Source organism: Cryptomeria japonica, chromosome 5, assembly GCF_030272615.1.
Source record: "Cryptomeria japonica chromosome 5, Sugi_1.0, whole genome shotgun sequence".
Taxonomy (NCBI): Eukaryota; Viridiplantae; Streptophyta; class Pinopsida; order Cupressales; family Cupressaceae; genus Cryptomeria; species Cryptomeria japonica.
In genome coordinates, this window is record NC_081409.1 from 902662683 (window position 1) to 902688109 (window position 25427).

Consider the following 25427-nt stretch of genomic DNA (forward strand, 5'->3'; position numbering starts at 1 on the left):
ATTTATATAAAAAAATATAATATTTAGACGTGGAAAAATGTGCATTGAACTTTGAAATGATATAGGACCCATAAAAACATGAAATAAAATCAAATAAAGGGAACACTTAAAATTAGGACCGAAATAATAAAGTGTTATTGTATTAAATTGAAATAGTACTCATAATATTGAATTAAATATTAAATTAAATCAATAAAGTTCCTATAATGCATATAGGAATACGATATACTGAAATGAGCGCTAGGAGAGTTTGAAATTGGACACCCTAAATAAAGAAGTACAATTTACGATGCTAAATGTTATACAAAGTTTACATATGCTCAATCTCTTGCAATCTTAAGTCAGACACAAAGAGAATAGATAAATAAAATCAAGAAAAAAGACTCAAAAGTAGTGTTTATCATCCAATAGATAATACATGATTCCCCCCGCCCCCACCCCGCAATTACTCGAGTTCTACAAAACAAGAACAAAATTTGTTGTAGAATGAATATTAGGAAGCCTAGAAAGTGAAAACAATTAAAATTCATATGTTTTGAAGAGATGTTGAAAATGTATCCATGGAAGAATCTGAACCATAAGTAAAATGCAAATTTTTTTATTACGAAACAAACAGGTTTTGAAGGGACCCAAAATCTTTTAACAGAGAACTACATCAAAAAGTTGCATAAAGATAAATAGTTCCATTGTAGCTCTAAACACAACAAGAAACTAGTACAAAACCAAAAGCTCAGAAAGAGACAACAAAAGGATAGAAACTAGTACAAGTTCTTAAGGGCCTCAATGGCCTCTATTTCCAGCTAAGTCATGTTCAATGCAATCTTCTTCATCTCTTGAATGTCCTGATTAGCAGATTTGTTCTTCAGGTTAGCCCTTGTTCTCTTGCATGGTCCCATTGTATCCTTAATATTTTTATCCAACAACTCCACATCCACTGTAGCACCTTCCTAGTGGATGGCTTCCATCTTTCCAACCATGGTATTTACACTCTCAGTCGAGCTCTTAACCACTTTGTGACTGAAGGTAACTAGAGATATCAAGTTTTCATTAACTTTTTGAACTTTGTTTTCCATCTTACTCAGTCTTCCTTCAAAATATTTCTTGAGTTTTTCCTCCAACTAAGAAATCCTATAGTCATAATCTTTCTTCATATCACTGATTGTACCCATAGTCTTCTACAATGAATCCACCATTGCCTTTCTATGTTCAATTGTCCATTGTTCATTAATTTGAGAATCTTGTTTATTGCTAATAGCCCTCATTTTCATATCGATATCTTTAATTTCATGAAAGGCCCATTTAAACATCATGAAATGATCAACATCCATATCATGGGATACAACCATAACATCAACAGGATTCTCCCTTTCCATATTGAGGAAAGGGGAATTGGCATTGAGCTCTTTCAGGAAGGGGGGTCTACCACTTCAGCTCGACACCTAGACAGATTTGTCTGGGAGTGATTGATAAGACTATAGGGAATCAAAAAGTGATGTGGACAGAGGGGATGATCTGCCCCGTTTATCTTTGTGGCCACTCTTTGAAGAAGACCCAAAATCAGAGTCTAAACCTTCCAAATCTATGTTCCATTCTTCTTCATTCGAGGAAAGATTGATATGATCCCCTTCCTCATAATCACTCAAAGATTCAGGAACCCTAGTCGAGGGGGAAGGTAGGGTTTTTATATATTCATTAATGAGGAAAATAAAACCACCATGCAAAATAGGAGAATTATTTTTTTTATGGTCCTTTATGCTAGCATTAATTGAAGCCATCATAGAGAAGGGGAAATAAATTTTCTCTTTATGCCTAAAATGATTAAGCAACACAAAATGATGCCCGTAGGCCCTAGTAATTTGTCATCTAGGGTTACATACTTCATGAAAACCACCAAAAAAAAGTGCTAAATGGATATAATGTTACCCGTATCGTAGATTCTTTTGTCGACTTTTGCAAGCTTAGCCCTTTCCTTCTTGTTTCTAAGAAATTTCTTGACTGCAACATCCACCATTTTCCTGTCCCTATAAAACTTTGCCCCTTCCATAGAAAAACCCCTGACTTGAGCAATAAGTTTCTCATCAATATCGACCATTATGCCTTCAATTTTAATTTTTCCATCCTTAAAACCTTTAGCAAATTTCTTAGTCACATTTGCATGGACATCGTTTAATCTTTCGATGAAGGGAGTGATCCCTCCCAGATCCAGAATGCACGAAATTGTTTTATTTTTCTTGAGGTCTTCACAATTTAAGGGCTCCACCCTCTTCCCTTCTCCACCCATGGGTTAAGTACTGGCAGTATTGAGTAGGGTTGAATAGTTGTAGAGAAAGCTAGAAAGAACCCAAAAAGCATGTGACCCAAGCATGAGTAATTCCAAAATGACACAATTAATAAATGGAATGCGAGCCATCAAAAGAGGGTATTTTATGATCATTTAAAATATGTCTCCCCTGGGCCAAATCATATAACATTAAGGCCTTTATTTCAGTCGAAAGATTATCTCCTAGCCCCCATACTTTTTCAGCATTGCTACTAACTCCAAGTTTAGCAAATTAATCGGCCAACCTATTGGGTTCTCGATAGGCATGAGAAATATTATGGTTTTGGAAACTTTTTAACGAATCTCTCATTTTCTCAATCCAACATTTTATATTCCATGAGGTTTTATGGTTACCGAATAGACATTGGATAATGTTATTAAAGACCCCTTCTAATCAAATTGCCTTAGGATTAATATCGATCATCATGTATTTCAATTCATAAATAGACAAGGTAAATTCAGTAAAAACATGTGAATTGGATTGAGATTCTATAACGTTATTATTTTATTTTGAAGCATAAAAGTGGAAAATCAAATAGAGTTGTTGATGCATTCAATAGGAGATGTTTGTTATTGAATGAGCTAAGAGTAGGTGTTGCTGGTTTTGATTGTATGAGAGAGTTGTATGAAGAATATGCACATTAAAAATAAGCTTGGGTAGAGTGTAAGAGTATAGTTGGGACTAATAGAACTCCATGGTTGGAGTATTTTACACAAGAAAAATTATTGTTCAAAAGGAAGAGGTTATGCCACCTCAAAGTTCAATGAGGGAGAAGTTGATAAAGGAGAAACATAGTGGGGCTTTGAGTTGACATTTTGGAGTTGACAAAAAATTATCATAGCTAAATGAGAGTTACTATTAGTCAAGGATGAGTTTAGATAGCAAAAATAATGGTGTAAAGATTCCGTATATGTCCACCTACCAAGGGAATGAAGTAAAACCTTTGATTATACCTGTAAATGCAGTAGCATGGATTTTGTTTTGGGACTGCCATGGACAAAAATAGGTAATAATTTAATTTTTGTTTTAGTGGGCATACTTTTAAAAATGGCTCATTTTATAACATGTCATAAGTGTAGTGATGTTTCCCATATAGCTATATTGTTTTTCAAACATATAGCACAGTTGCATGGCTTGCCAAAAAGTATTGTTTTAGATTGGGATATAAAATTTGTTGGTCATTTTTGGCATACTTTGTGGAATAAGATGGGAACGCAGTTGGGTTTTAGCTCAACCTACCATCCTCAAATTGATGGCCAAACTGAAGTTGTCAATAAAAGTTTGGGAAATTTGTTCAGGTGTTTGGTTGATGATAAACCAAAATAGTTCTATTTTATATTGACACGAGCATAATTTACATATAATTATTCTATAATTGAAGTGTGAGAAAGAGTCCATTCCAAGTGGTGTATGGGTACAGCTCCAAGAGAGCTCATGGATTCAGAGATAGTGGAGACTTGAGTAGAAAGAGTGCATTAGCAGAAGATTTTGTAGAGTACATTCTTGATTTGCACAAAGATACAAAGAACATGCTGATATGGATAGAAGAGTGCAAGAGTTTAAAATTAGAGAGCTCAGAATGGGACATTTGGGAAAGGAAATATTTCCACAAGGAACCTACAATAAGCTGAAATGGAAGAAGATTGAACTGTGCAAGATATTGTCGAATTTCTTATCCAATGCATATAAGATTGAGCTTTGATATTTCTCCATTATTTAATGTTGTAGATTTATCTAAATATCATGAAGGTGAATCAAGTGCATAACAAGGTACAGTTGTAGATTTGTTGGATGCACCAGATTGGGCACACTAATTGACACAGAAAGAGTTTGAAAGAATTGATCTGAACAATCATTCACAGATCGCCAAAAGGACAAGGATAAAGCAGTATTTCAATGCATTGTTTTTTTGGAACGAAGCTAACTCATTGATCGGCTTAAAAACGTATACCCTTTCATATGATGATCAGAAATAAGTCAGAGTATTAAATATTTTAATCTTTAATTAATTTTTGTTTTCATATAAATGTAATAACCTTTCAATGCTGGATTATCTTTTGGACTTCCGATGAGGACATAAATGTAGTGGATGTTTAGCTTCTTTGAAAGCTTATAAATAAGCTCAATTCGAATCCAATTGTGAGGAGTTAGAGAGTTATAGAGTTACAGGCATACAACTCTTAAGATGAGTTTGCAAAGCTATGACATGCACCTCGTATGTGGAGTTAGCCAATTTTTATCAGCTCTCATGAAGTCCACAAACATACTCTCCTTCACAAGATTGCCTAACTTGTACGGGCTCGGGCATACAACGCTTTTTCATAGAGTTTGTCCAAATTGGATGGATTTCGAGCATACAACTCTCTTTCACAGAGTTTTTCCAAATTGGATAGATTTCGAGCATACAACTCTCTTTTACAAAGTTTTCCCAAATGGGATAGATTCAAGGGCACACAACTCTCTTTCACAGAGTTTGCCAAAAATTGTATAATTCTTACATATTTTCAAAGAAATGAAATTTAATATGATTTTTTATTGTGTAGGGGAAAAAGAGAGACTAGGCTAACATGCCCTAATCCTACCTTTTGACACACATTGTGGAATACAAAAGAACCTAAACGTATCACACAATTGGCTACTTCTTTTTGTGGAAGAGAGAGCCACGGGCTACCTATTAGGGTTTCTATTCCTTTGTTGTAATTGAAAGATAAAATGATGCAAGTTCAATTCCTAACCCCAAAGTGCAAGTATGAACTAATAACAAGATTGCAGAATTGAGATTAGACAATGGAAAGTTGTAAACACAAGGACAAGATAAGAATGAAGATGCGTACCTGGAGTTAAAATCTGAGTGAAAATGTTCAGGACGGGGGCACAGGCATCACTGTCCTGATTCTGCTCCTGAAACTACTGTTTTGCAGCCAAAAAAGCTGTCCGAAATGCTGAAACTTGTTGTCTGACAGAAGGACCAAGGCACCCAGCGCCCCTGTCCTAGCAGGACCAGGGCACCCCACACCCCTATCCTAGTCTTTTGCCCTAAAATTTGGTGTGTAGCTCAGTTTTTGTCTGCTTCTGCCAGATCTGCAACTTGCGGCGTTGCCCGAATCCTGAAATCTGCACTTATATCTGAAAAGGTATGGTGGGCAGCTATATAGGGTTTTGCCTTAGTCAAACCCCCGCTTTGGTGATTTCCACCTCCACGAATAGCCAAGTTGTATTGTAAAAGTAGTGTGTGTGCAGACCTTGTGTGTGTGCAAGATCCTAAAATGCAAGTAAGCAAACTAGAGCAACCTAGAAAGTAAACCCTAATTTCTTGTAAATGATAATGTAAATGCTCCAAATCAAGATGCAAAGTGATCTAAAGCATGAATACAAATGATATGATGAGGCTTATGCAAAGACATGAAAACAACATGAAATCATACCCAACCCCAAGGGAGGGGTACAAGCCAATCTTCAGTCGGTGATCCCCTATTGCTCTTCAGTGTCTTCAAAGCCCTAAATGGATGAATGAAATTGATGAATGCTTGATGGGTGGATGTTGAATGTTGTTTAAGTCTTCAAAGATCTGCTCTTTCATTGCATAGAAGGCCCCTAAAACCAAAATTCGGATCCTTTCAAATGAAGAAAGAGAGCTCTTATATATGAAACCCTAGGTCTTAATTTCAACTTTTGGCCGACCTAGAGATTGAATCTCCTGCCAATTTCTTGGGGTTAAGCTTTATTTTATGATTGGATCGCGCTCCTAAAATTTTGGGAAAAAATTTCGGGACCATGTGCACTCCGGGCGCCATGGTCCTGACAACTTTTCACCAAATTTTCAGGGCCGTCGGATATGATGATTTTAGAGAGAATCCCGAAGTTACAGGTGATTTCAAGATGTTTTGACTCCCAAAATCAAGCCCCCAAGTTCAAAATAGGACCTAATTAGGGTTTTTGATTAAATGATGTATTGGAGGAATAAAATGAAAAGGGCACACTTTAATGAAAGGGCCCAACTGGAAGATGATGAAATAGGACCTTAGACCTAATTAATTTGATTAATTAAGTGCTAAATGGGAAATGCAATGCAAAATGCAAAATGCACCAAGGCGGGTGCTAAACTAGGTGTGAAATTGTACCACCCTAGCAAGTGCGTACAATTTACGATGCTACATTTAGCCCCCACTTTAGCGGTCATATGAACACTACGTGCATATGCAAGCTAAAGTATAGAAAAGTAAACATTATTTGAAAAAGGATATATCCATAAGTCTATCGAACGAAGCCCCCAGCGGTATCTGCAGTACACAGTTAGGAACCACAACCTACAAAACCACATGTTAGATCACAAAATCACCTAATGCTTGCTAAGGAAGGTGATGAAAATTAGAGGGTAGCTATATGCCCCCCCCTGTTTCGGCTTTCTAATTTTAGTGAGTTGAAACAGGGTATCATGTTTACCACTTCAAATTGTTAAAGAATATTGATGACAAATGCTCACAAGAAGATTTGATATGAGATCAAAAACTAATGGAGAATCATTTGGTAAGAAAGAGGACTAAATCTCAATTTCAACACAATGAAGAGTGTGAGGATTTGAGAGTTCTCTAACACAAGATGAAGGATGTAAATGGAAACAAAATGCAAAGAGAAGAAAAGAAAGGAAAAAAAAAAAAAGCATGAATACACACATTGGTGATCCATGAGAAGAATAGTGAGAGAGAAAACATGGACTTCTCACCCCTAGATCTTGTCTAGGTGATGCATGGGAAAAGGACATGGAAAACTAGCCCCTAGAGTCTGTCTAGGTGATCCATGTAAGGGAGGAGAGTGAGAAAGTCTAGCCTTATGCTACTAGTTCCACTCAACCTCGTGCATGTCTGTGTAAGTGAGGTTAGAAGCACCTCATAGGATTCTATGCCTGAGTATGCTACAACCTGTATATGTATAGTACAAAAGTGTGACATCTCGCTCTAGGAGTCTATGCTCTGGTTCCGAGAATAATCACCTTGCATAAAAGAAAAATGGAGACATCTCGCTCTAAGAGTCTGTGCTCTGGTTCCGAGAGGTGAAATTAATTCTTAATGAAGGATGATGCTCTTTTTAACCCAATTGGGAGAGTGAATTCATTATGGATGTATTTTACCAAGTGCAAAAGAGGTTGTAGTCAAGGACTTACACCTCTTGTAAGAGAGAATCCTTGAACAAAAAACAACAAATGCATACAAGGAATAACATCAAGTAATAAAGTTCACACCATCCATGAAATAGGAAAAAGTGGATCCTTAGATAAAAATAAGGAAAGATCATTGCCTCCCAAGGATAAGGACAATGAGAAGGACTTACACAATCTTCTAGGGAGAGATTTAGACATAAGCAAAATGTACTACATACCCACATGAGTTCATGAAAGCAAGACATTAGTGTATGTAAAATGCTCCTCACAAGAAGTGGGTAGGATAAGAAAGAGAATACACATCTTCTCCCACATCTAGGAAAAGAGAATTCTAAAGCAAAGATGATCAATATTTCCACACTATTACCCCAAAGGGAAATTTTAACCATAAAAAGAAGAGATGTATGAAATCACTCTTGTCCCCATAGGAACAAGAGATACATATAAAATTAGGCTATTAGGTTGCTTCAAAAATATGATTGCACTTGAAATTGTACCATCATGAATGACAATGAGCCCCCAGTAAATGAGCTACCAATGTCACATAATGATGAGCAACATAATAGCCATTAATGTTATTTAAAGACATGATAGATTGAATGAGGTATTTGAATATGACATGCTAAATGCTCAACTATAAGTGAGATCAAAAACATGTATAAAATGATAAAAATTGAAGAAGAAAAGTCACAAGAAATCTTAGAAGAGGGATGAGTGTAATTTATTAGAGCCTTATCCCTGGAGGAAAGGACTTTATGATGAATAGGAGATAAAGATTCATAAGTGGATTTAGAAATTTGAGGGGATTCATAAAGAGATTTGTTCATCGCCAAAATTTCCTTATGAGGGGAATGAGAGTTGATAGAAGTAGAAGATGATTTAGTTGAAATGAGATCATCATCACTACTAAATATAGCATTCACATTGAGAGATGGTCTTTTAGATTCTTTGGTGGGCTTAGAAAGATTATATCCAAGTCCAAATGAATATTCATGCATGTTATGTTCTAAAGGAACTTTAATTCCTTGTTCATTTGTGCCACAACCATTTCCACTATAGCCACTCTTAGCCAAAATGTGAAAACCACGACCATAAAGGGATGCTAAATCAGAGAGAGATGGTGTTGCCCCATAGGTCTCAGTGCTATTTGTATTAGAGGAAGATGTTGAAGAGTTATTTGAATCGGTGGTAGCCACAAAGTTGTTACTAAATTGCTTAGACAAAGTGGGCTTCTCTTTAGTTTCTTCCTTAGCTTTTCCCTTCTCAATCTTAGGCACTCTATATTCTCCTACAAAAGTAGGGTTAAAGTCTAAAGATCCCCAATCATCATCTAAGAGAGCCTTTTCGGGAGAAAAGATATCTTTGGGAGAAGATTCTGATTGAGTAGAAGGATCAAGATTACTAGAGGGGACAAAATCCTTAAAGGAAGTAGATGCATTTGAAGTGGTAGAAGGATTGGGAGTAGTTGAACAAGAAGATCTAGTTCGTAATGGTTCTTGAAGATTAGTATCAGCTAGCAAGGTGTATGTTATATTGTCATAAATGAATTTGACTCGCCCATGCAAAGTTGAGGGGACAGCTTGCATACTATGAAGCCAAGGTCTCCCTAATAGAAGATTGTAAGTCAAATTACCAGAGGTGACATGAATAGGTGTAGGTAAAGTAACAGGACCTACTGTAATAGGTAAGGTTATGATACCCAAACATTCTTTACCAACATTATCAAAGCCTCGAATAGAAATAGAAGAATGTTTAATGAGAGAATGATCCACATTAATCTTGTCCAATAAATCAATACTACAAACATTAAGGCCAGATCCATTGTCCACTAGGGTTCGTCTTATAGCACTTTCATTGATAATAACTACAATCATAAGAGGATCATATTGATTTTGAATTTCATGAGAAGGTAACTCATCTTGTGTGAACACAATTTGAGCTTTGGGTTTGCTTGTAGAATCAATCAGGGAAGCCATATTATTATTATTATTATCAGGTGTCACTGCAGGTGGGACATCTAAATTTTTTAAAGCATCTTGTAACATCCCATGATAGGCAGGTGAAGTTTGAACTAAATCCCAAATAGAAATCTTAGCCGGAGTAGTTTTAAGTTGTTCAATAAGATCATAGTCCTTACTAAGCATTTGTGAAATATGAGGAGCTTGAGGAAGAATAGGTTGAGAAGGAGGAAGTGAAGTTGGGATAACTGGAGGCGGATTAGGTTGCCTATTGTTTCTTGTGTTATAGGTATGAGCAACCGCATTATAACTCTCTCTAGTTAGTTGCTTAGCATACTCATAAGGGCTCTTAGTAGAATAACCTCCTTGCACAGTAATAATAGGTTTCTTAGGAGTGCAAAAAGAATCATTAGCATAACCACCTTGAACCACTAAGATAGGCTTATTTAAAGGTTGAGAATTTTGAGAAGGACAAGCACCTTGGACAGTGAAAAGAGGTTTGTTCGGTGTTTCATTCACATGTATCAAATTGATTGAGGATGGTTTAGAGGAATGGACAAAAGTGTTGGAAGAATTATTGATAGTCTTCTCTTGCACTAAAATCTTATCACGGATTGAATCAATTTTAGGAGAGAGACAAGGGGTAGGCATTGATGTTCTAGTAGGAAAAGTAAAACTAGGAAAGGTCATATCATCCTCTATCATCAAAGGATCTACATGGGGAATAAACTCTCTAGGAGAAGGATCAACATTAATCTCTAAAGTCTCACTTTTGAGAGGGAGATCTTTGAAAGAGATGTTAACCATCTTGCTTTGAACTAGGGTATCCTTAAGAGTAGAACCAAGTTGAGGAGAGGGAGATGCTTTATTTTTAGAGGGAGAATAATTGAGATTCAAGGAAGGTGAGAAACTATCAAGGGAGTTTTCAATCTTTATTTCATCCCCTTTGGCTAGGGTTCTCTCATGGGGTAGAGAATAATCTACACATTCTTCTAATGGTTCATCCCAAATAGTGAGGTTGTTGAAAGGAATGTTTGAAGTATTGTCAATTTCGGGAGAGGAGATAACATTGTTTATTAATTCCTCATCCTTAGGAGGGAGAGCATCAATAGATGTGTTAAACTCATCCTCTTTCCTCAAAATATGTTCAATATGATCTTTAGGGGAGAGTGAATTAAGGAAATTGCTTATTATTTCATCTTCTTTCTCTAAGGGATGCTTATGGGTAAGACAAACTTTAGGAGAAGGGTAAGCATTTATCATTAATTCATCATCTCTAGTGGGAATTTTGTTGGAAAAGGAAATGCCATCACTAGGAAATGTAGGGATAATGTCATCTTCTTGCACAAAAGGATCCTCATGAAGGGAGTGTTTTTTAGGAGGAACATGAACATATTTCTCCAAAGATTCATGCTTAGGAAGGAGATCTTTGAAAGAGGTGTTCATAACCTCTTGTTGCACTAACATGCCCCCATTGGAAGGACCAACTTTAAGAGAAAATAAGTCAATGTCCATCAATACCTTTTCACTTAGAGAGGCATCATGTAGGGAAGGTGAAGTAACATTAAGAAAGGTGTTTATGATATCATTCTCTTCCTCTAGGATAGCTAAATAGGAAGGGCACATTTTAGGAGAATTATCAAGATCACTCTTAAAGTCTTCATCCTTAGAGCATGGGAGAGTCTCAAAGGGATTGGTAGCAACTCTTTTAGGCACTAAACTATTGTTATATATGGGGGGAGGTTCTTTAGGAGAAGGAAAAATTGAAACAAGGGAAGCTAACCCATTATCAAATGAATGCATCATGACAACAATTTTCCTCTTTCAAATGATAACACATGCAAAATAGAAGGAAATGTTTAATTTTAACCAATGAAAGCACTTAGAATGTAGATTTAGACAATGAAATTTATGATTCAAATGAGTTCCTAAATCAGATTTGAAATTATTGATCCCAATTAAGCTATCCACAAGTTCAACTTTGAATTGAAAAATTAGGGTTTTAGCAAAAATTTCCTCTAGATTTTTTGAATCTTGCAAGAAATTAGAACTTGTAAATACAAATTTGATTTTGAAATAGCATAAACACTCAAATTTGAAAACATAAATCAGAATTAGAGAAGATTGGAATTCACGTCGGGTTCACCAAAAATGTGTAGGGGAAAAAGCGAGACTAGGCTAATATGCCCTAATCCTACCTTTTGACACACATTGTGGAATACGAAAGAGCCTAGAGGTATCACACAATTGGCTACTTCTTTTTGTGGAAGAGAGAGCCATGGGCTACCTATTAGAGTTTCTATTCCTTTGTTGAAATTGAAAGATAAAATGATGCAAGTTCAATTCCTAACCCCAAAGTGCAAGTATGAACTAATAACAAGATTGCAGAATTGAGATTAAACAATGGAAAGCTGTAAACACAAGGACAAGATAAGAATGAAGATGCGTACCCAGAGTTAAAATCTGAGTGAAAATGTTTGGGACGGGGGCGCAGGCATCACTGTCCTGATTCTGCTCCTGAAATTGCTGTTTTGCAACCTGAAACGCTGTCGAAAATGCTGAAACTTGTTGTCTAACAAAAGGACCAGGGTGCCCCACGCCCCTATCCTAGTCTTTTGTCCTGAAATTTGGTGTGTAGCTCAGTTTTTGTCTGCTTCTGTCGGATCTGCAACTTGCAGTGTCGTCCGAATCCCGAAATCTGCACTTATATCTGAAAAGGTATGGTGGGCGGCTATATAGGGTTTTGCCTTAGTCAAACCCCCGCTTTGGTGATTTCCACCTCCACGAATAGCCAAGTTGTATTGTAAAAGTAGTGTGTGTGCAGACCTTGTGTGTGTGCAAGATCCTAAAATGCAAGTAAGCAAACTAGAACAACCTAGAAAGTAAACCCTAATTGCTTGTAAATGATAATGTAAATGCTCCAAATCAAGATGCAAAGTGATCTAAAGCATGAATACAAATGATATGATGAGGCTTATGAAAAGACATGAAAACAACATGAAATCATAACCAACCCCAAGGGAGGGGTACAAGCCAATCTTCAATCGGTGATCCCCTATTGCTCTTCAATGTCTTCAAAGCCCTAAATGGATGAATGAAATTGATGAATGCTTGATGGGTGGATGTTGAATGTTGTTGAAGTCTTCAAAGATCTGCTCTTTCGCTGCATAGAAGGCCCCTGAAACCAAAATTCGGATCCTTTCAAATGAAGAAAGAGAGCTCTTATATATGAAACCCTAGGTCTTAATTTCAACTTTTGGTCGACCTAGAGATTGAATCTCCCACCAATTTCTTGGGGTTAAGCTTTATTTTATGATTGGATCGCCCTCCTAAAATTTCAGGAAAAATGTCCGGGACCGTGTGCACTCCAGGCGCCATGGTCCTGACAACTTTTCACCAAATTTTCAGGGCCGTCAGATATGGTGATTTTAGAGAGAATCTCGAAGTTGCAGGTGATTTCGAGATGTTTTGACCCCTGAAATCAAGCCCCCAAGTTCAAAATAGGACCTGATTAGGGTTTTTGATTAAATGATGTATTGGAGGAATAAAATGAAAAGGGCACACTTTAATGAAAGGGCCCAACTAGAAGATGATGAAATAGGACCTTAGACCTAATTAATTTGATTAATTAAGTACTAAAGGGGAAATGCAATGCAAAATGCAAAATGTGCCAAGGTGGGTGCTAAACTAGGTGTGAAATTGTACCACCCTAGCAAGTGCGTACAATTTATGACACTACAGTTATGTGTTTACAATACCACAAATTATGCTTTGGATATTGTCTTCTGAATTGACAAAATAATTTAGATCAGTGGTATCAAAGCCATTTTCGATCATTTTAGGTGCATTTACAAGCAAGCAATATATTTAGTATCTTTATGTTGATAAGCAGTTTCGTAGTGTTTCAGCTTAAGATGGATGAGTTCCGTAGTGGTTCAACTTAAGATGGATGCGATGGTATGAATCATATAGGAGATTACTATAATTGTGAAATCTCATGAATGAATCCAGAATCGAGAAAGCTTTATGCATAAGAACCTTCTCAAGTGTCGCCGCCATCAAGAAAAGAATTCATTGGAGGTGGGTTCCTTCAACATGGCTTTGGTTGTTGATTGGAATCTGAAAAAGATAATGTTATGGGTCATAATGGACAGCAATCATAGATTCATGCAGAAAGAGTGCATGGAAAAGAAACGAAGGTTCTTTAACGACACTTCATCTTTTGTAAATAGATAGTTGACAGAGGTGGCAACAAGGCTTGGGCTGAAGCTGAAGCGCTAGAGCCATGGTGGAAGAGCAAAATAATCTGGTGCGACGCACAAAGCACATAACTGAAGTTTTCTTAAGCTTAGACCCTAATTGGATTCAATTTCCTCAATAGTAGAACAAAATAAAAATGTTATTAAGACATCAAAATGACAAATACCCTAGTCATGGACAAAATAGTTAAAAGTGAGCCCTTGGGATTTCTTGGTGATTCTCCAGAAACGGATTCTTCGTAGCTTTGTGTTCACATCCCACGACCAACATGAATAGCTTCGGTGTTCAAGCAGAGCCTGCCAATAGTCGTCCTCTTCTTTTGAAATATAATAGCCTTCACTTAAGGTCTAATGCATATGGATGAAAAGATTAGCCTCACGATTCACTTTGCCATCACCTCATATTTAAACCCTTCAACTCCTCTGCGACGATGCGACTTCAAATTTATACTAAATGAAGGTGTGTTAGAGGGATCTAATTCCTCCTCCAAAATCGACACCGATCTCACCAATGCAGAACTCATAACCACTCTCCAGAATGACAAATGAGTCATATGTAGAGATAGTCGATAGAAGTGGCCACAACGGCGGTGGAAGCAGAAGCGGTACGGCATAGTCTCTTGTTGGAAGTCTAAGTGCAAGCTCCACAGCAAAGGGGAAAAGAAGCTCTTCATAACGGATAGAAGAGACATTCCTAGCTTAGTTTATTCTTTGCGGAGGTCTCTGCAGTCTCAACCTTTCATCTCAACAAACTGACAAGCACTTTCAATTTGCATGGAAGAATTTTATTTGGGAGATGATTGGGAAATGGGGCCCATTGCTTTTCAAGGAGGGAGTAATGATCAGAAATAAGTCAGAGTATTAAATATTTTAATCTTTAACTAATTTTTGTTTTCATATAAATATAATAACCTTTCAATACTGGATTGTCTTTTTGACTTCCAATGAGGACATAAATGTAGTGGTTGTTCAGCTTCTTTGAAAGCTTATAAATAAGATCAATTCAAATCCAATTGCAGGGAGTTAGAGAGTTATAGAGTTGCAGGCATACAACTCTTAAGACGAGTTTGCAAAGCTATGACATGCATCTCGCATGTGGAGTTAGCCAATTTGTATCAGCTCTCATGAAGTCCACAGACATACACTCCTTCACAAGATTGCCTAACTTGCACGGGCTCGGACATACAACTCTCTTTCACAGAGTTTGCCCAAATTGGATGGATTCTGGGCATACAACTCTCTTTCACAGAGTTTGCCCAAATTGGATAGATTCTGGGCATACAACTCTCTTTTATAGAGTTTGCCCAAATTGGATGGATTCCAGGCATATAACTCTCTTTTATAGAGTTTGCCCAAATGGGATAGATTCAAGGGCACACAACTCTTTCACACAAAGTTTGCCAAAAATTGTATGGTTCTTACATATTTTCAAAGAAATGAAATTTTATATGATTCGTTATGTGTTTACAATACCACAAATTCTGCTTTGGGTATTGTCCTTTGAATTGACAAAATAATTCAGATCATATGATGTGAAAGAAAAGAAAAGCCAAAGAGCACAACAATGAGAAGAAGAACAATTTTGAGAAAGGGAGAAAGTGAATGACATATAATAATGAAATATTTGTTAAGATCATACATAAAATAATGTTAAAGTAAATATATTAAACATAAAATAATTCTTCTTTTAACATAAAACAAACGCTTCTTTAAACATAAAATAATTTATTTTTTAACATAAAATAAAGGATGAAGTCAAAATTAAAGTAATTTTTTTATCTAACATTTTTTATGATTTTTGTCTTATTATTGAAAAATAAAATAACTCTTTAATAAAATACAAAATAAATAATTGTAAACAATTTTTTTGTTTAACTTTAAAATAATAATTATTTTAAAAATATGACTTACTAATTTATACATATAGGACAAAGTAAATCTAAGGTCCACAATTAGTGAAAAATGAAAACATTTATTTACTTAAATATATAATCATTTATTAATTTGAAGTATTTACTTAAATATATAACCGTTTACATAATAAGTATTTCTTATTATAATAGTAAAAATAACTCTTTCAATAAAAGTAAAACATATAAATAAAGATCCTTTGCCCATAAGAAAAGAGGTTTATTTTTCCCTCCCAAGCAGTCATGGGTTCCTTTGAAAAAGATCGTCATTAAGGCAGATATTCTAGAAGATAATCAACTTCTAGAAGTTATTCGTCATTATGATCTCTGGAACGGGCGAGTGGTCTCTTCAAAATGTGAGACCCTTCCATTTAATTGTTCGCAATGTGGGTAGAGTTTTGAGTTCAGATTTGAAGAGCCGAATCTTTTTGAAGATACATGCTATATTAGCTATATTAGGCCATGAACATGGGCAACATCCTCTGCACCAATCACCTGTGGAAGGACTGGTAATTTGTTAACTATGAAGGAGGGGAGCTGATAGTTGTATATGCACATTGAAGTCCTTGGATGTTTTGGTGTTTTTTGGGTAAATTTTTTAACATCATTTAGGCTTTTTGGGATCTAGTATATTTCTATATAGTTAGGTAGTCCTTGGATGTTTTGGTGTTTTTTGGGTACATTTTTTAACACCATTTAGGTTTTTTGGGATGTAGTATATTTCTATATAGTTAGGTATGTAGGTTTCATCATCAGAGGTGGACTCCTTTTATGCATTGTAATCTTGAGCGAAGAATGCAGGTTGGAGGTTTTCTTAGCTGGTTCTTTCCTCCAGGAGAACCAGTTTACTATTATAATAAATATATTCGTAAGATTTGAAAGTAATAAAATGGGTTGATAAGATTGTAGAGTTTAGCAAATAGAATTCCATTTTTAACTAAACTCTAATCTAAAGTCCAGTTTATTAAGATAATTAATTTTTATTTTGAATACAATAAATAAATCTTATTTAATTGTTTATTAATTTGAAAAGATAATAATACATAATTTGAATAGAAAAACGGGTGATAGAAGACACACCTTCAACCCAAAATAGTTAAAAACACACCGAATGGAAGCAGCATGTAGGGCCAAAGTAAACCTAAATTCTCAAATGCGGGTCCATCATGAGTGGAAAATGAAACATTAGTATGTGTCGGCCTACATTTCCACAATAAGTGCTGATATACTCCGTACCATATTTAAATGGATGATTTGGGGTATCAATAAACATTGTTAAGGCATTCCAAATTGTAGAGGCCGGTTTTCCTGCAACAGGTTTGCTATTTTCTTAGTAGGAGAAGAAGATGGGAAACAAATCCAGCAGAATACCAGAGGTTTCCAAGGAAGTGCATATTTTGATGGTGGGTCTTGATTCTGCAGGGAAAACTACAATCCTATACAAGTTAAACCTTGATGAAGTTGTTCAGACCATTCCCACAGTGGGGTTCAATGTGGAGACAGTGAAGCACAAGAATGTTACCTTCGTTGTGTGTGATGTTGGGGGCCAGGAAAAGATCAGGCCCCTCTGGAAGGAATACATTGGTCATTCCAAGGGCGTTATTTTTGTTGTAGACAGTGATGACAGGGAGCGTATTAGTGAGGCAAAAGATGTGTTGCACAATTTGCTGAAAGAGAAAGAGCTGAGAGATGCTGCTGTTGTTGTGTTTGCAAACAAGAATGATTTTCCCAATGCAATGAGTGTTTTAGAGATCACAGAGGAGCTTGAAATGTCTTCTTTAACTCAACGCCATTGGCATGTTCAGAGCTCCTGTGCTACTTCTGGTGATGGTCTCTATGAAGGCTTGGATTGGCTTTCTAATAATGTCTAGACATGTTTGAAGCTTACGTGAATATACAAGGAAGGTGGGTTTTGTTCAAAAGTTTATGTAATGTTGATCGATTTTTTATTTTTTTTTCTTTATTTTCTCTTATCATTCTATGATAGATCACAGAGAGTGTGATCAAGATCTATAACCACTTACGCAATCAAATTCAGAAATAGCACACGACTCATTTAAGCAATCCAATCCAAAAACAGCATACAAACAAACTTGAATTCGTTAGTAAATATAATTGAAAGCACAATTATATTTTCCTAATATTTTTGAAGTTATCGTTACTGTAAATAGCTAAATTCTTGGTATTAAGAAAAACTTTGTTTCATGCTGTATCTTGGAATTGCAGAATTTTATGTTTAACAATAAGTTTACATAAATGATTTAGGTTTTTAAATACAAACAATTAACGGAGGGCACCAAGATTCTACATGAATACTGGTGATGGACAGATACATTGTGGAGTCTGTAAGTTCCAGTGAAGATATTTCTGCCATAGATCCACCATTGAATGATGCTGATTCATTTTGTAACAGCAGAAATATTTAATATGTGCTAAAGAGATGAGGAAAATCTACAACAATATAAATGTTTGTACGAAATTTTAATTTATAGATAAGAGCATAAGACAGCAAAGATGACCTTGCCTGAACATAAAGTTGATGTAGGATATAGAAGTAAGATAAATTAGGAAGAATGCTGAAATTTATGTACTTTTGATACGATCTTCAATATAAAATAATTCAAAAAATTAATTTGAATTAAATTGAATTTAACCATTAAATTTAATGTTAAGTTTTATTTTATTTTATTTTTAAATTTTATTTGTAATTTTAAATTAAACATAATTTCAAATCTTAAGTTTTATTGTAATCTTAACCTTAATCTTAATTTTTACTATTATGTTAATTTTAACTCTAGTTTTAGTCATAATTGTAACCCTATTTCTAACTCTATTCTTATTATAGTTCTAACCCTAATCTTATTTCTTAACCTAATTTTTATCCAAATCTTAGTTATACATCTATTCATTTACTTTCAAAATTTTATTTAGTTTAGTTTGTTTAATCACTTAAATATGTAAGATTTATATCTTTACTCAACCCTTTGGCTTTGAATTTTTCAAATATAATTAATAAATCAATTTTTAATTTTAAATTAATAAATAATTTTTTTGTTACTTTTAATTAATACCTAAAGGCATTCTACAATGATAGAAAAGGGCGTGGAGTGAAATAGTGCAAGTGTGTTAATGTTAATTTTTTATCTTTTAGCATGCCAAAATATTATTATTAATTATAAGCTTAATACTTTTAAAATAAAGATCATATAAAACACAATATACCCTCATCAAAATTATAAATTTTACATAAATATATAAATATAAAATCTAAAACAAAAACAAAAACAAAGATATTTAAATATAATGTATATTTCTATTTAACTATGAATTTGATGATGAAATATAGAATTTCAAGATATGCATTATCAATTGTGAACAAGTGAAAGCTTGATATAATATCCTATTTTTCAAATATGTTTTGTGAATTATAAAAAATAAATTTGAAAAAATTTGAAAAAATGTACATAGATGATTTTTTGACATTTTTCTATAGATTTAATTTATAATTTTATTTGTTTAAAAATAATTTTTGTTTTGATCCATAAATCATAGCTTAAGTATATAAGATAATATTTACATTGTATTTGAATTCCATTGGCAAAAAAAGCTCATCTTATGGAACTGCCATTTATAAGGACAATAATCATGAGGGGATCAAATGGATTTTGGATTTCTAAAGGAGGTAACTCATGTCGAGAGAACATAATATTAGCCTAAGTTGCATCCATACATTCCAACAAAGAAGTCACATCATTAGGTCTTTTAGGATTTTCAATATCTATCATTTTTAAAGCTTCTTGTAGCATTCCATCACATATTAGTGAGGTTTGAATCATCTCAAAGGGCGATCTTAGCTTGGTGGCACAAAGCTACTCAATAAGATCATACTCTCATGTTGCGAAAGATGAGGGAGAGGATAAAGAGGTTGGTGAGGGGTCCAAGAACATTATAAACTTGATTTTTGTTTTGAGTATTATATGTGTGTCGTTTTCGATTCACTCCTCCTTTAACAACAATGATTGTTTTATTTTGAGGTTGAAGGACATCTCGATGAAGGTGGACAACAATTTTAGGCTTCTCATAACTAGCAACATGATTGAATTGATCTTGGTTAGGGGTAAGTGCAAGGTAATGGGTCACAAATTGGCAGAAGTTCGTGCATTGGAAAACATGCTCTTAGAAATGGGGGCCCATTTTCAAAAAATAGGGACCCGTATTTATTCGAGCCCCTGAGGCAAAAAGTTACAGGGGCCCGAAGAAAAACTAAACAGGCCCCCGTTTGAAAACGAAATGGGGTCCCGTTTTTTAAAAATGGGCCCCCATTTTTAAATCCGATTTTACCCTTTTTTTGGGCACATTTTGTCATTTTTCGACAATAACGATAATTTTAGGAACGGACCCTCGTTTTCAAAATGAGCCCCGTTTTATAACTAATAGACCCCCGTTTCATAAATGGGCCCCCATTTTGTGGAAGTTGATTCCACAACCCGCCACTTGCATTGGGATTAGGTCCAAGATACACCTAGGATGGCCACACCTGAGACAAGGACCTGCAAATTCAAATCTCCATGAATGAAAGCACAAGTATGAACTTCTGAAATAGTTTATGTTGGTGTTGGAAATAAGCCACATCCGGACCAACGATGGACTAGTCCAAGAGGGGCCAGTAGCTCAATGGTAGAGCACTCTAGCAGCATATGGAAGGTCCTAGGTTTGAGTCCTAGCTGGTCCATCTCTGAACATGGTATCAGAGCCAGGTCCAGGCTAGGAGCCCCAAGCACACGAGAGGTGTGGCTTCAAGGGGGGTGTTAGTGTTGGAAATAAGCCACATCCAGATCAACAATGGACTGGTCCAAGAGGGGCCAGTAGCTCAATGGTAGAGCACTCCAACAGCGTATGGGTCCTTGGTTCGAGTCCTAGCTGGTCCATGTCTCAACAATTTACATGCCTCTAATTAGAGAATTTTTATATGAAATTAAAACCCATTTCGAATTATACTGTCTAGATTCTAAATATGTAAATTTATTTAAAAATTGATTATTTTAACTATTTTTTATTCAATTTATACTAAATCGGGTCCATAAACTTGAAATATTAACTAATTTTGTTAATTTATTAACTTTTTTATTTTAATTATTTTTTAAAAAAATTATGTCATCAATCTACACAATTTTTATTTTTATTTTTATTTTATTTTTTTATAGGTAATAGGTCGTAGCCACAATATTTTGAATTATTATTATTATTATTATTATTATTATTATTATTATTATTATTATTATTATTATGTTTGATTAGATTGACCCTAGACCTTCCCCATTTTACGGAAGGCTAAGAGTCACAACTTAGAATTCCACTTTAGATTATTGGGAATTGAACTTGGGTCTCCATAGTGAGAACCCAGTGTTTTAATCAGTTAAGCTCAACCCCTTGGACATCAATCTACACAAAATTATTTTCTATTTTAAAAAAAAGAAAAAAAAAATGTTAAGTTTACGTCAAATTATGTGTGTCGTACACGTCAAATTATGTGGGCAATACACATCAAATTTTTAAAAAGATAAATACGGTCATTAAAAAATAATTTTTTTGAAAAAAAATACAGAAAAATATGCTCATCAATCTTCAGTGTGTTACAAACCATTTCCCAAAACGTTTTGAGAAAATAATTTTAATTGTGTCAAAAAGTGTGGGTCGTACACATGCATGGTATGGTCCTGAAATAGGCATTTTTTAAAATAGTTTTTAGATATCCATTCAAAAAGTTATTTTTTATTATGTGGGTATTAAAATAAATTACATATTTGGAGAGTAGACTCAGAGGGATATCTATTATATTCCTGATGTTTTCCAAGATTCAATCACCAAGTATTTCAAAATTTAAGCTCAAATGAAACAAAACCTGAAAATCGGGGAAAACACTTTCACTTTTTGGCCAAAAGGTGAACTCATATTCTTGCACTGACCCTTAGATTATTTATCTAATAAAGCTTCATGTTTAAGAGAGAGAGAATTGTTAACTTTATATCTTTTACTTGCACCAAAACTTCTTCATGAATAGGATCAACTTTGGGACGAGGACACGAAAAACTCATCAATGCTTCATCTCTAGATGGAAAGTCATTGAAATGAGTAGAAGGTAAAGCTTCATTAAGGGGATTTTCAATTATATATCTTCTTGTACCATAATACAATCCTCTTTCACCAAGGTACTCTTGTGGGGGAGATAAATATTAGGATAATAATCAACATCATTTCTCAATGATTAATTCCAAAAAAAATATCAATGAGATAAGTTTTAAGAATATCTTCCTACATTAAAATGTTCCCATTAGGAAGAGAAAATTTAGGAGAGGTGCAAGGTGATATAAATGAGGCTAAAGAAGTATCACATGCATCAAACTTATTCCTTTTAATACTACTAGGAAGAACACTATACAAAGACAAGTCGGTCGAAGGTTTAGTTTTATCTCAAAATTGACAACATGAAAGGATTTTGAAAAGTCCCATTTTTTTGTCTAGGATGTCTAACCCAATGGACCAAGCAATGAAATGAAACAAAACTTTCTTTCCAATATATGCAATTAATGAAGCAACTAAGTAATGCAAGTGTATAAACTAAGCAATGCATTTACATGAATTTAGTAATGCAAGTACATAAGTAATGAATGAAGGTGTCTAAATTTAATTTTTTTATGAAATAATTAAATCTAAAAGTAAGAATAAAAAATACGCGAGTGTAAGACATGTTGGGTTCACCAAAATGTAATGTATGGAAATAGGGTTCACTAGCTTATGCATGCAAACTAGGAACAAGAGCTACTTCACATTGATTATATTATAAGGAGAATAAACTCAATATATTCAACCTAAATTATATTAGGAAGAGGGTTGAATGCAGATTGGATTCCATTCCTTTTGATTGAGTGATTGAGTTGAAAAAGAGCAATTTAAAGGATGTGAATTCAATGTCAGAATTAAGGCTAAAAGGTGGAAAATTAACAATGGACAACATAAACAGGTAAATTCAAAATTGATAATCATAGAACCAAATTATATTTGCAAAGGGGACACAAAGAGGAACTTGTGCTTGAAAATAGAGTTAGAACAAAGAGAAAAGTGATGGCCAAAACGTCCTTCAAGTCCTACTAATGAATTCATGCGCATTGATTCAAATTTGGGCCTGTGAGATATTACACTGGCACCTTATAAAATTTCAGCCTAAACCTAGTCTTGGAGGAGAATGGTTCCCTAGATGTCCTTGTCTAGGATAATGGCACCTAGAATATCCTTGTCCTAGATTTTTTGGATGAGATGTTGAGATATGGGTTGTGTCGATGAATTTGAGTGCTTTTTGATCTTTATTCTCTATCAGGGACCTGTAGTTGCACCTGAATCTGCACTTAAAAGGAGAAAATTGGTGTTGGGTTGATAGGGGTTTACCTAGGTCAACCCCAAGTTTGGAATTAACCCTATAATTGAATTGAGATTGAAACCTGGATTGAAATGCTTGAATTGAAATGATTGACTGAATTGATTATACCTTCAATAGGTGATTCAATGCTCGTAGGATAAGTCCTCCATGTGTTGATGCAATAACATGGCAAACCATCATAAAATTCATGATGAAATAATAATTGAAACATAATTGAAGATTCCTTGATGTAGCTTATTTATCCTTAGACTCGAATCTACTCTTGAATTGAAATGATATTAATGAGAGATGATGAAATAAGTTAGGAGGGATGTCTTATATAGGGATCTCAATGTAAAAACACCTTTTCGAAGACTTAGAATTATCATTTTTTGCATCAAGGATAGTTTTAGAAATAATAAGTCTGGCATATTATCCTCCCAAAATTTTAGCCAAAAAGTGTCGAATAAGGTCACCCCAATCAAAATTGTCTTAACACTTTAGACCTAAATTTTTAGGGATGCAAGGTAATAGGGTCTTGCTACTAGAAATATAATTTATATGAAAATATGTAATATTTAGACATGGAAAAACGTGCATTGAAACTTGAAATGAAATAAGATATAAAGGTCATGCTTAAAATAAGGGCCCAAATAATAAAGTGTTGATGTATTAAAGCTTCTTGTATCATTCCATGATATGTGGGTGAGGTTTGAATCAATTCCTAAAGGGAGATCTTAGCTAGGTTTGCACAAAGTTTCTTAACAAGATCATACTTCTTACCAACATGTTGTGAAATATGAGAGGGGGGGGAGAGGAAGAAGAGGCTGGGGAGGGAGAAGAACATTAGAATCTTTCTTGTTGTATTGAGTATTATATGTGTGAGGTACTACATGGTAATTAGGTGGGCGATTCACTCTACCTTTAACAATAATGACTGGTTTATTTTTACGTTGAAGGACATCTTAACGAAGGTGGACAACAATTTTACGCTTCTCATAACCAGTAACATGATTGACTTGATCCTTGTTAGATTATTTATCTACTAGAGGTTCATGTTTAAGAGAGAGAGAACATTGTTAGTGATATCTTTCACTTACACCAAAATTTCTTCATGAATAAGATCAATTTTGGGAGGACAAGCAAAACTCGTCAATGCTTCATCTATAGAGGGAAGGTCATTGAAATGAGAAGAAACTAAAGCTTTATTAAGGGGATTGTCAATCATATCATCCACTTTTACCACAATAGAATCCTCTTGCACAAAGGTAATCTCATGCCAGGGAGACACATATTAGGAGAATAATCAACATCATTCCTCAATGATTGATTCCAAAGAGAGATATCAGTGAGATAAGTTCTAAGAATATCTTCTTGCACTAAAATGACCTCATTGGGGAGAGAACCTTTAGGAGACATGTATGGTGATATAAAAGAGGCTAAAGCAACATCACATGCATCAAACTTATTTGATATAGTACTACTAGGAAAAACACAATGCAAAGACAAGTGGATTGAAGGTTGACATTTTATCTTAAAATTGATGGCAACATGAAAAGATTTTAAAATGCCCTTTTTTTGTCTATGATGTCTAATCCAATGGAACAAGCAATGAAATGAAACAAAAATTACTTTATAACATAGGCAATTAATAAACCAATTAATGCAAGTATATAAAGTAAGAAACACATGTAAATGAATTACGCAATGCAAGTACATAAGTAATGGATGAATATGTCTAAATTTGAAAAATTCATGCAATAATTAGATCTAAAAGTAAGAATAAAAAATATGCAAGTGTAAGACATGTTTGGTTGACCAAAATGTAATATATAGAAATAGGGTTCACTAACTTATGCATGCAAACTAGGAACAAGACCTACTTCAAAATCATGTCTAGTTCACCAAAATGTAATGTATAGAAATGGGATTCACTAATTTATGCATGCAAACTAGGAACAATACCTATTTCAAAATTATTACATTATACAGAGAATGAACTCGAGATATTTAACTTCAATTTTGTTAGGAAGAGGGTTGAATTCAGATTGGATTCCACTCCTTTTGATTGAGTTAAAAATGAGCAATTGAAAGGATGTGCTCGAATTAGGGCTAGAAGGTACAAAAGTAACAATTGACAACATAAAAAAGTAAGTGTGGAACTGATTATCACAAAACCAAATTAGATTTGCAAAGGAGTTATAGATAGGAACATGTGCTTTAAATTTTACTTAGAACTAAGAGCACAAAGGTGCCCAAAACAACCTTCAAGTCTAACTAATGAATTCGTACACACTGATCTAGATTTGGGCCTACGAGATACTACATTGGCACCATATCAAATTTTATCCTAACCTAATATGGGAGGAGAATGGCACCACGAGAGCCCTTGTCTAGGACAATGATA

The 25427-nt window shown here is 34.7% G+C and overlaps 1 protein-coding gene across 1 annotated transcript; it reads left to right on the forward strand.

Annotated features, from left to right (window-relative positions):
• Positions 1-16952: 16952 nt before the first annotated feature.
• Positions 16953-17477, forward strand: LOC131034718 (ADP-ribosylation factor 1-like). The gene has a single exon (XM_057966287.2). The coding sequence runs from the start codon at positions 16953-16955 to the stop codon at positions 17475-17477; it is 525 nt and encodes a 174-aa protein (XP_057822270.2).
• The last annotated feature ends 7950 nt before the right edge of the window (positions 17478-25427 follow it).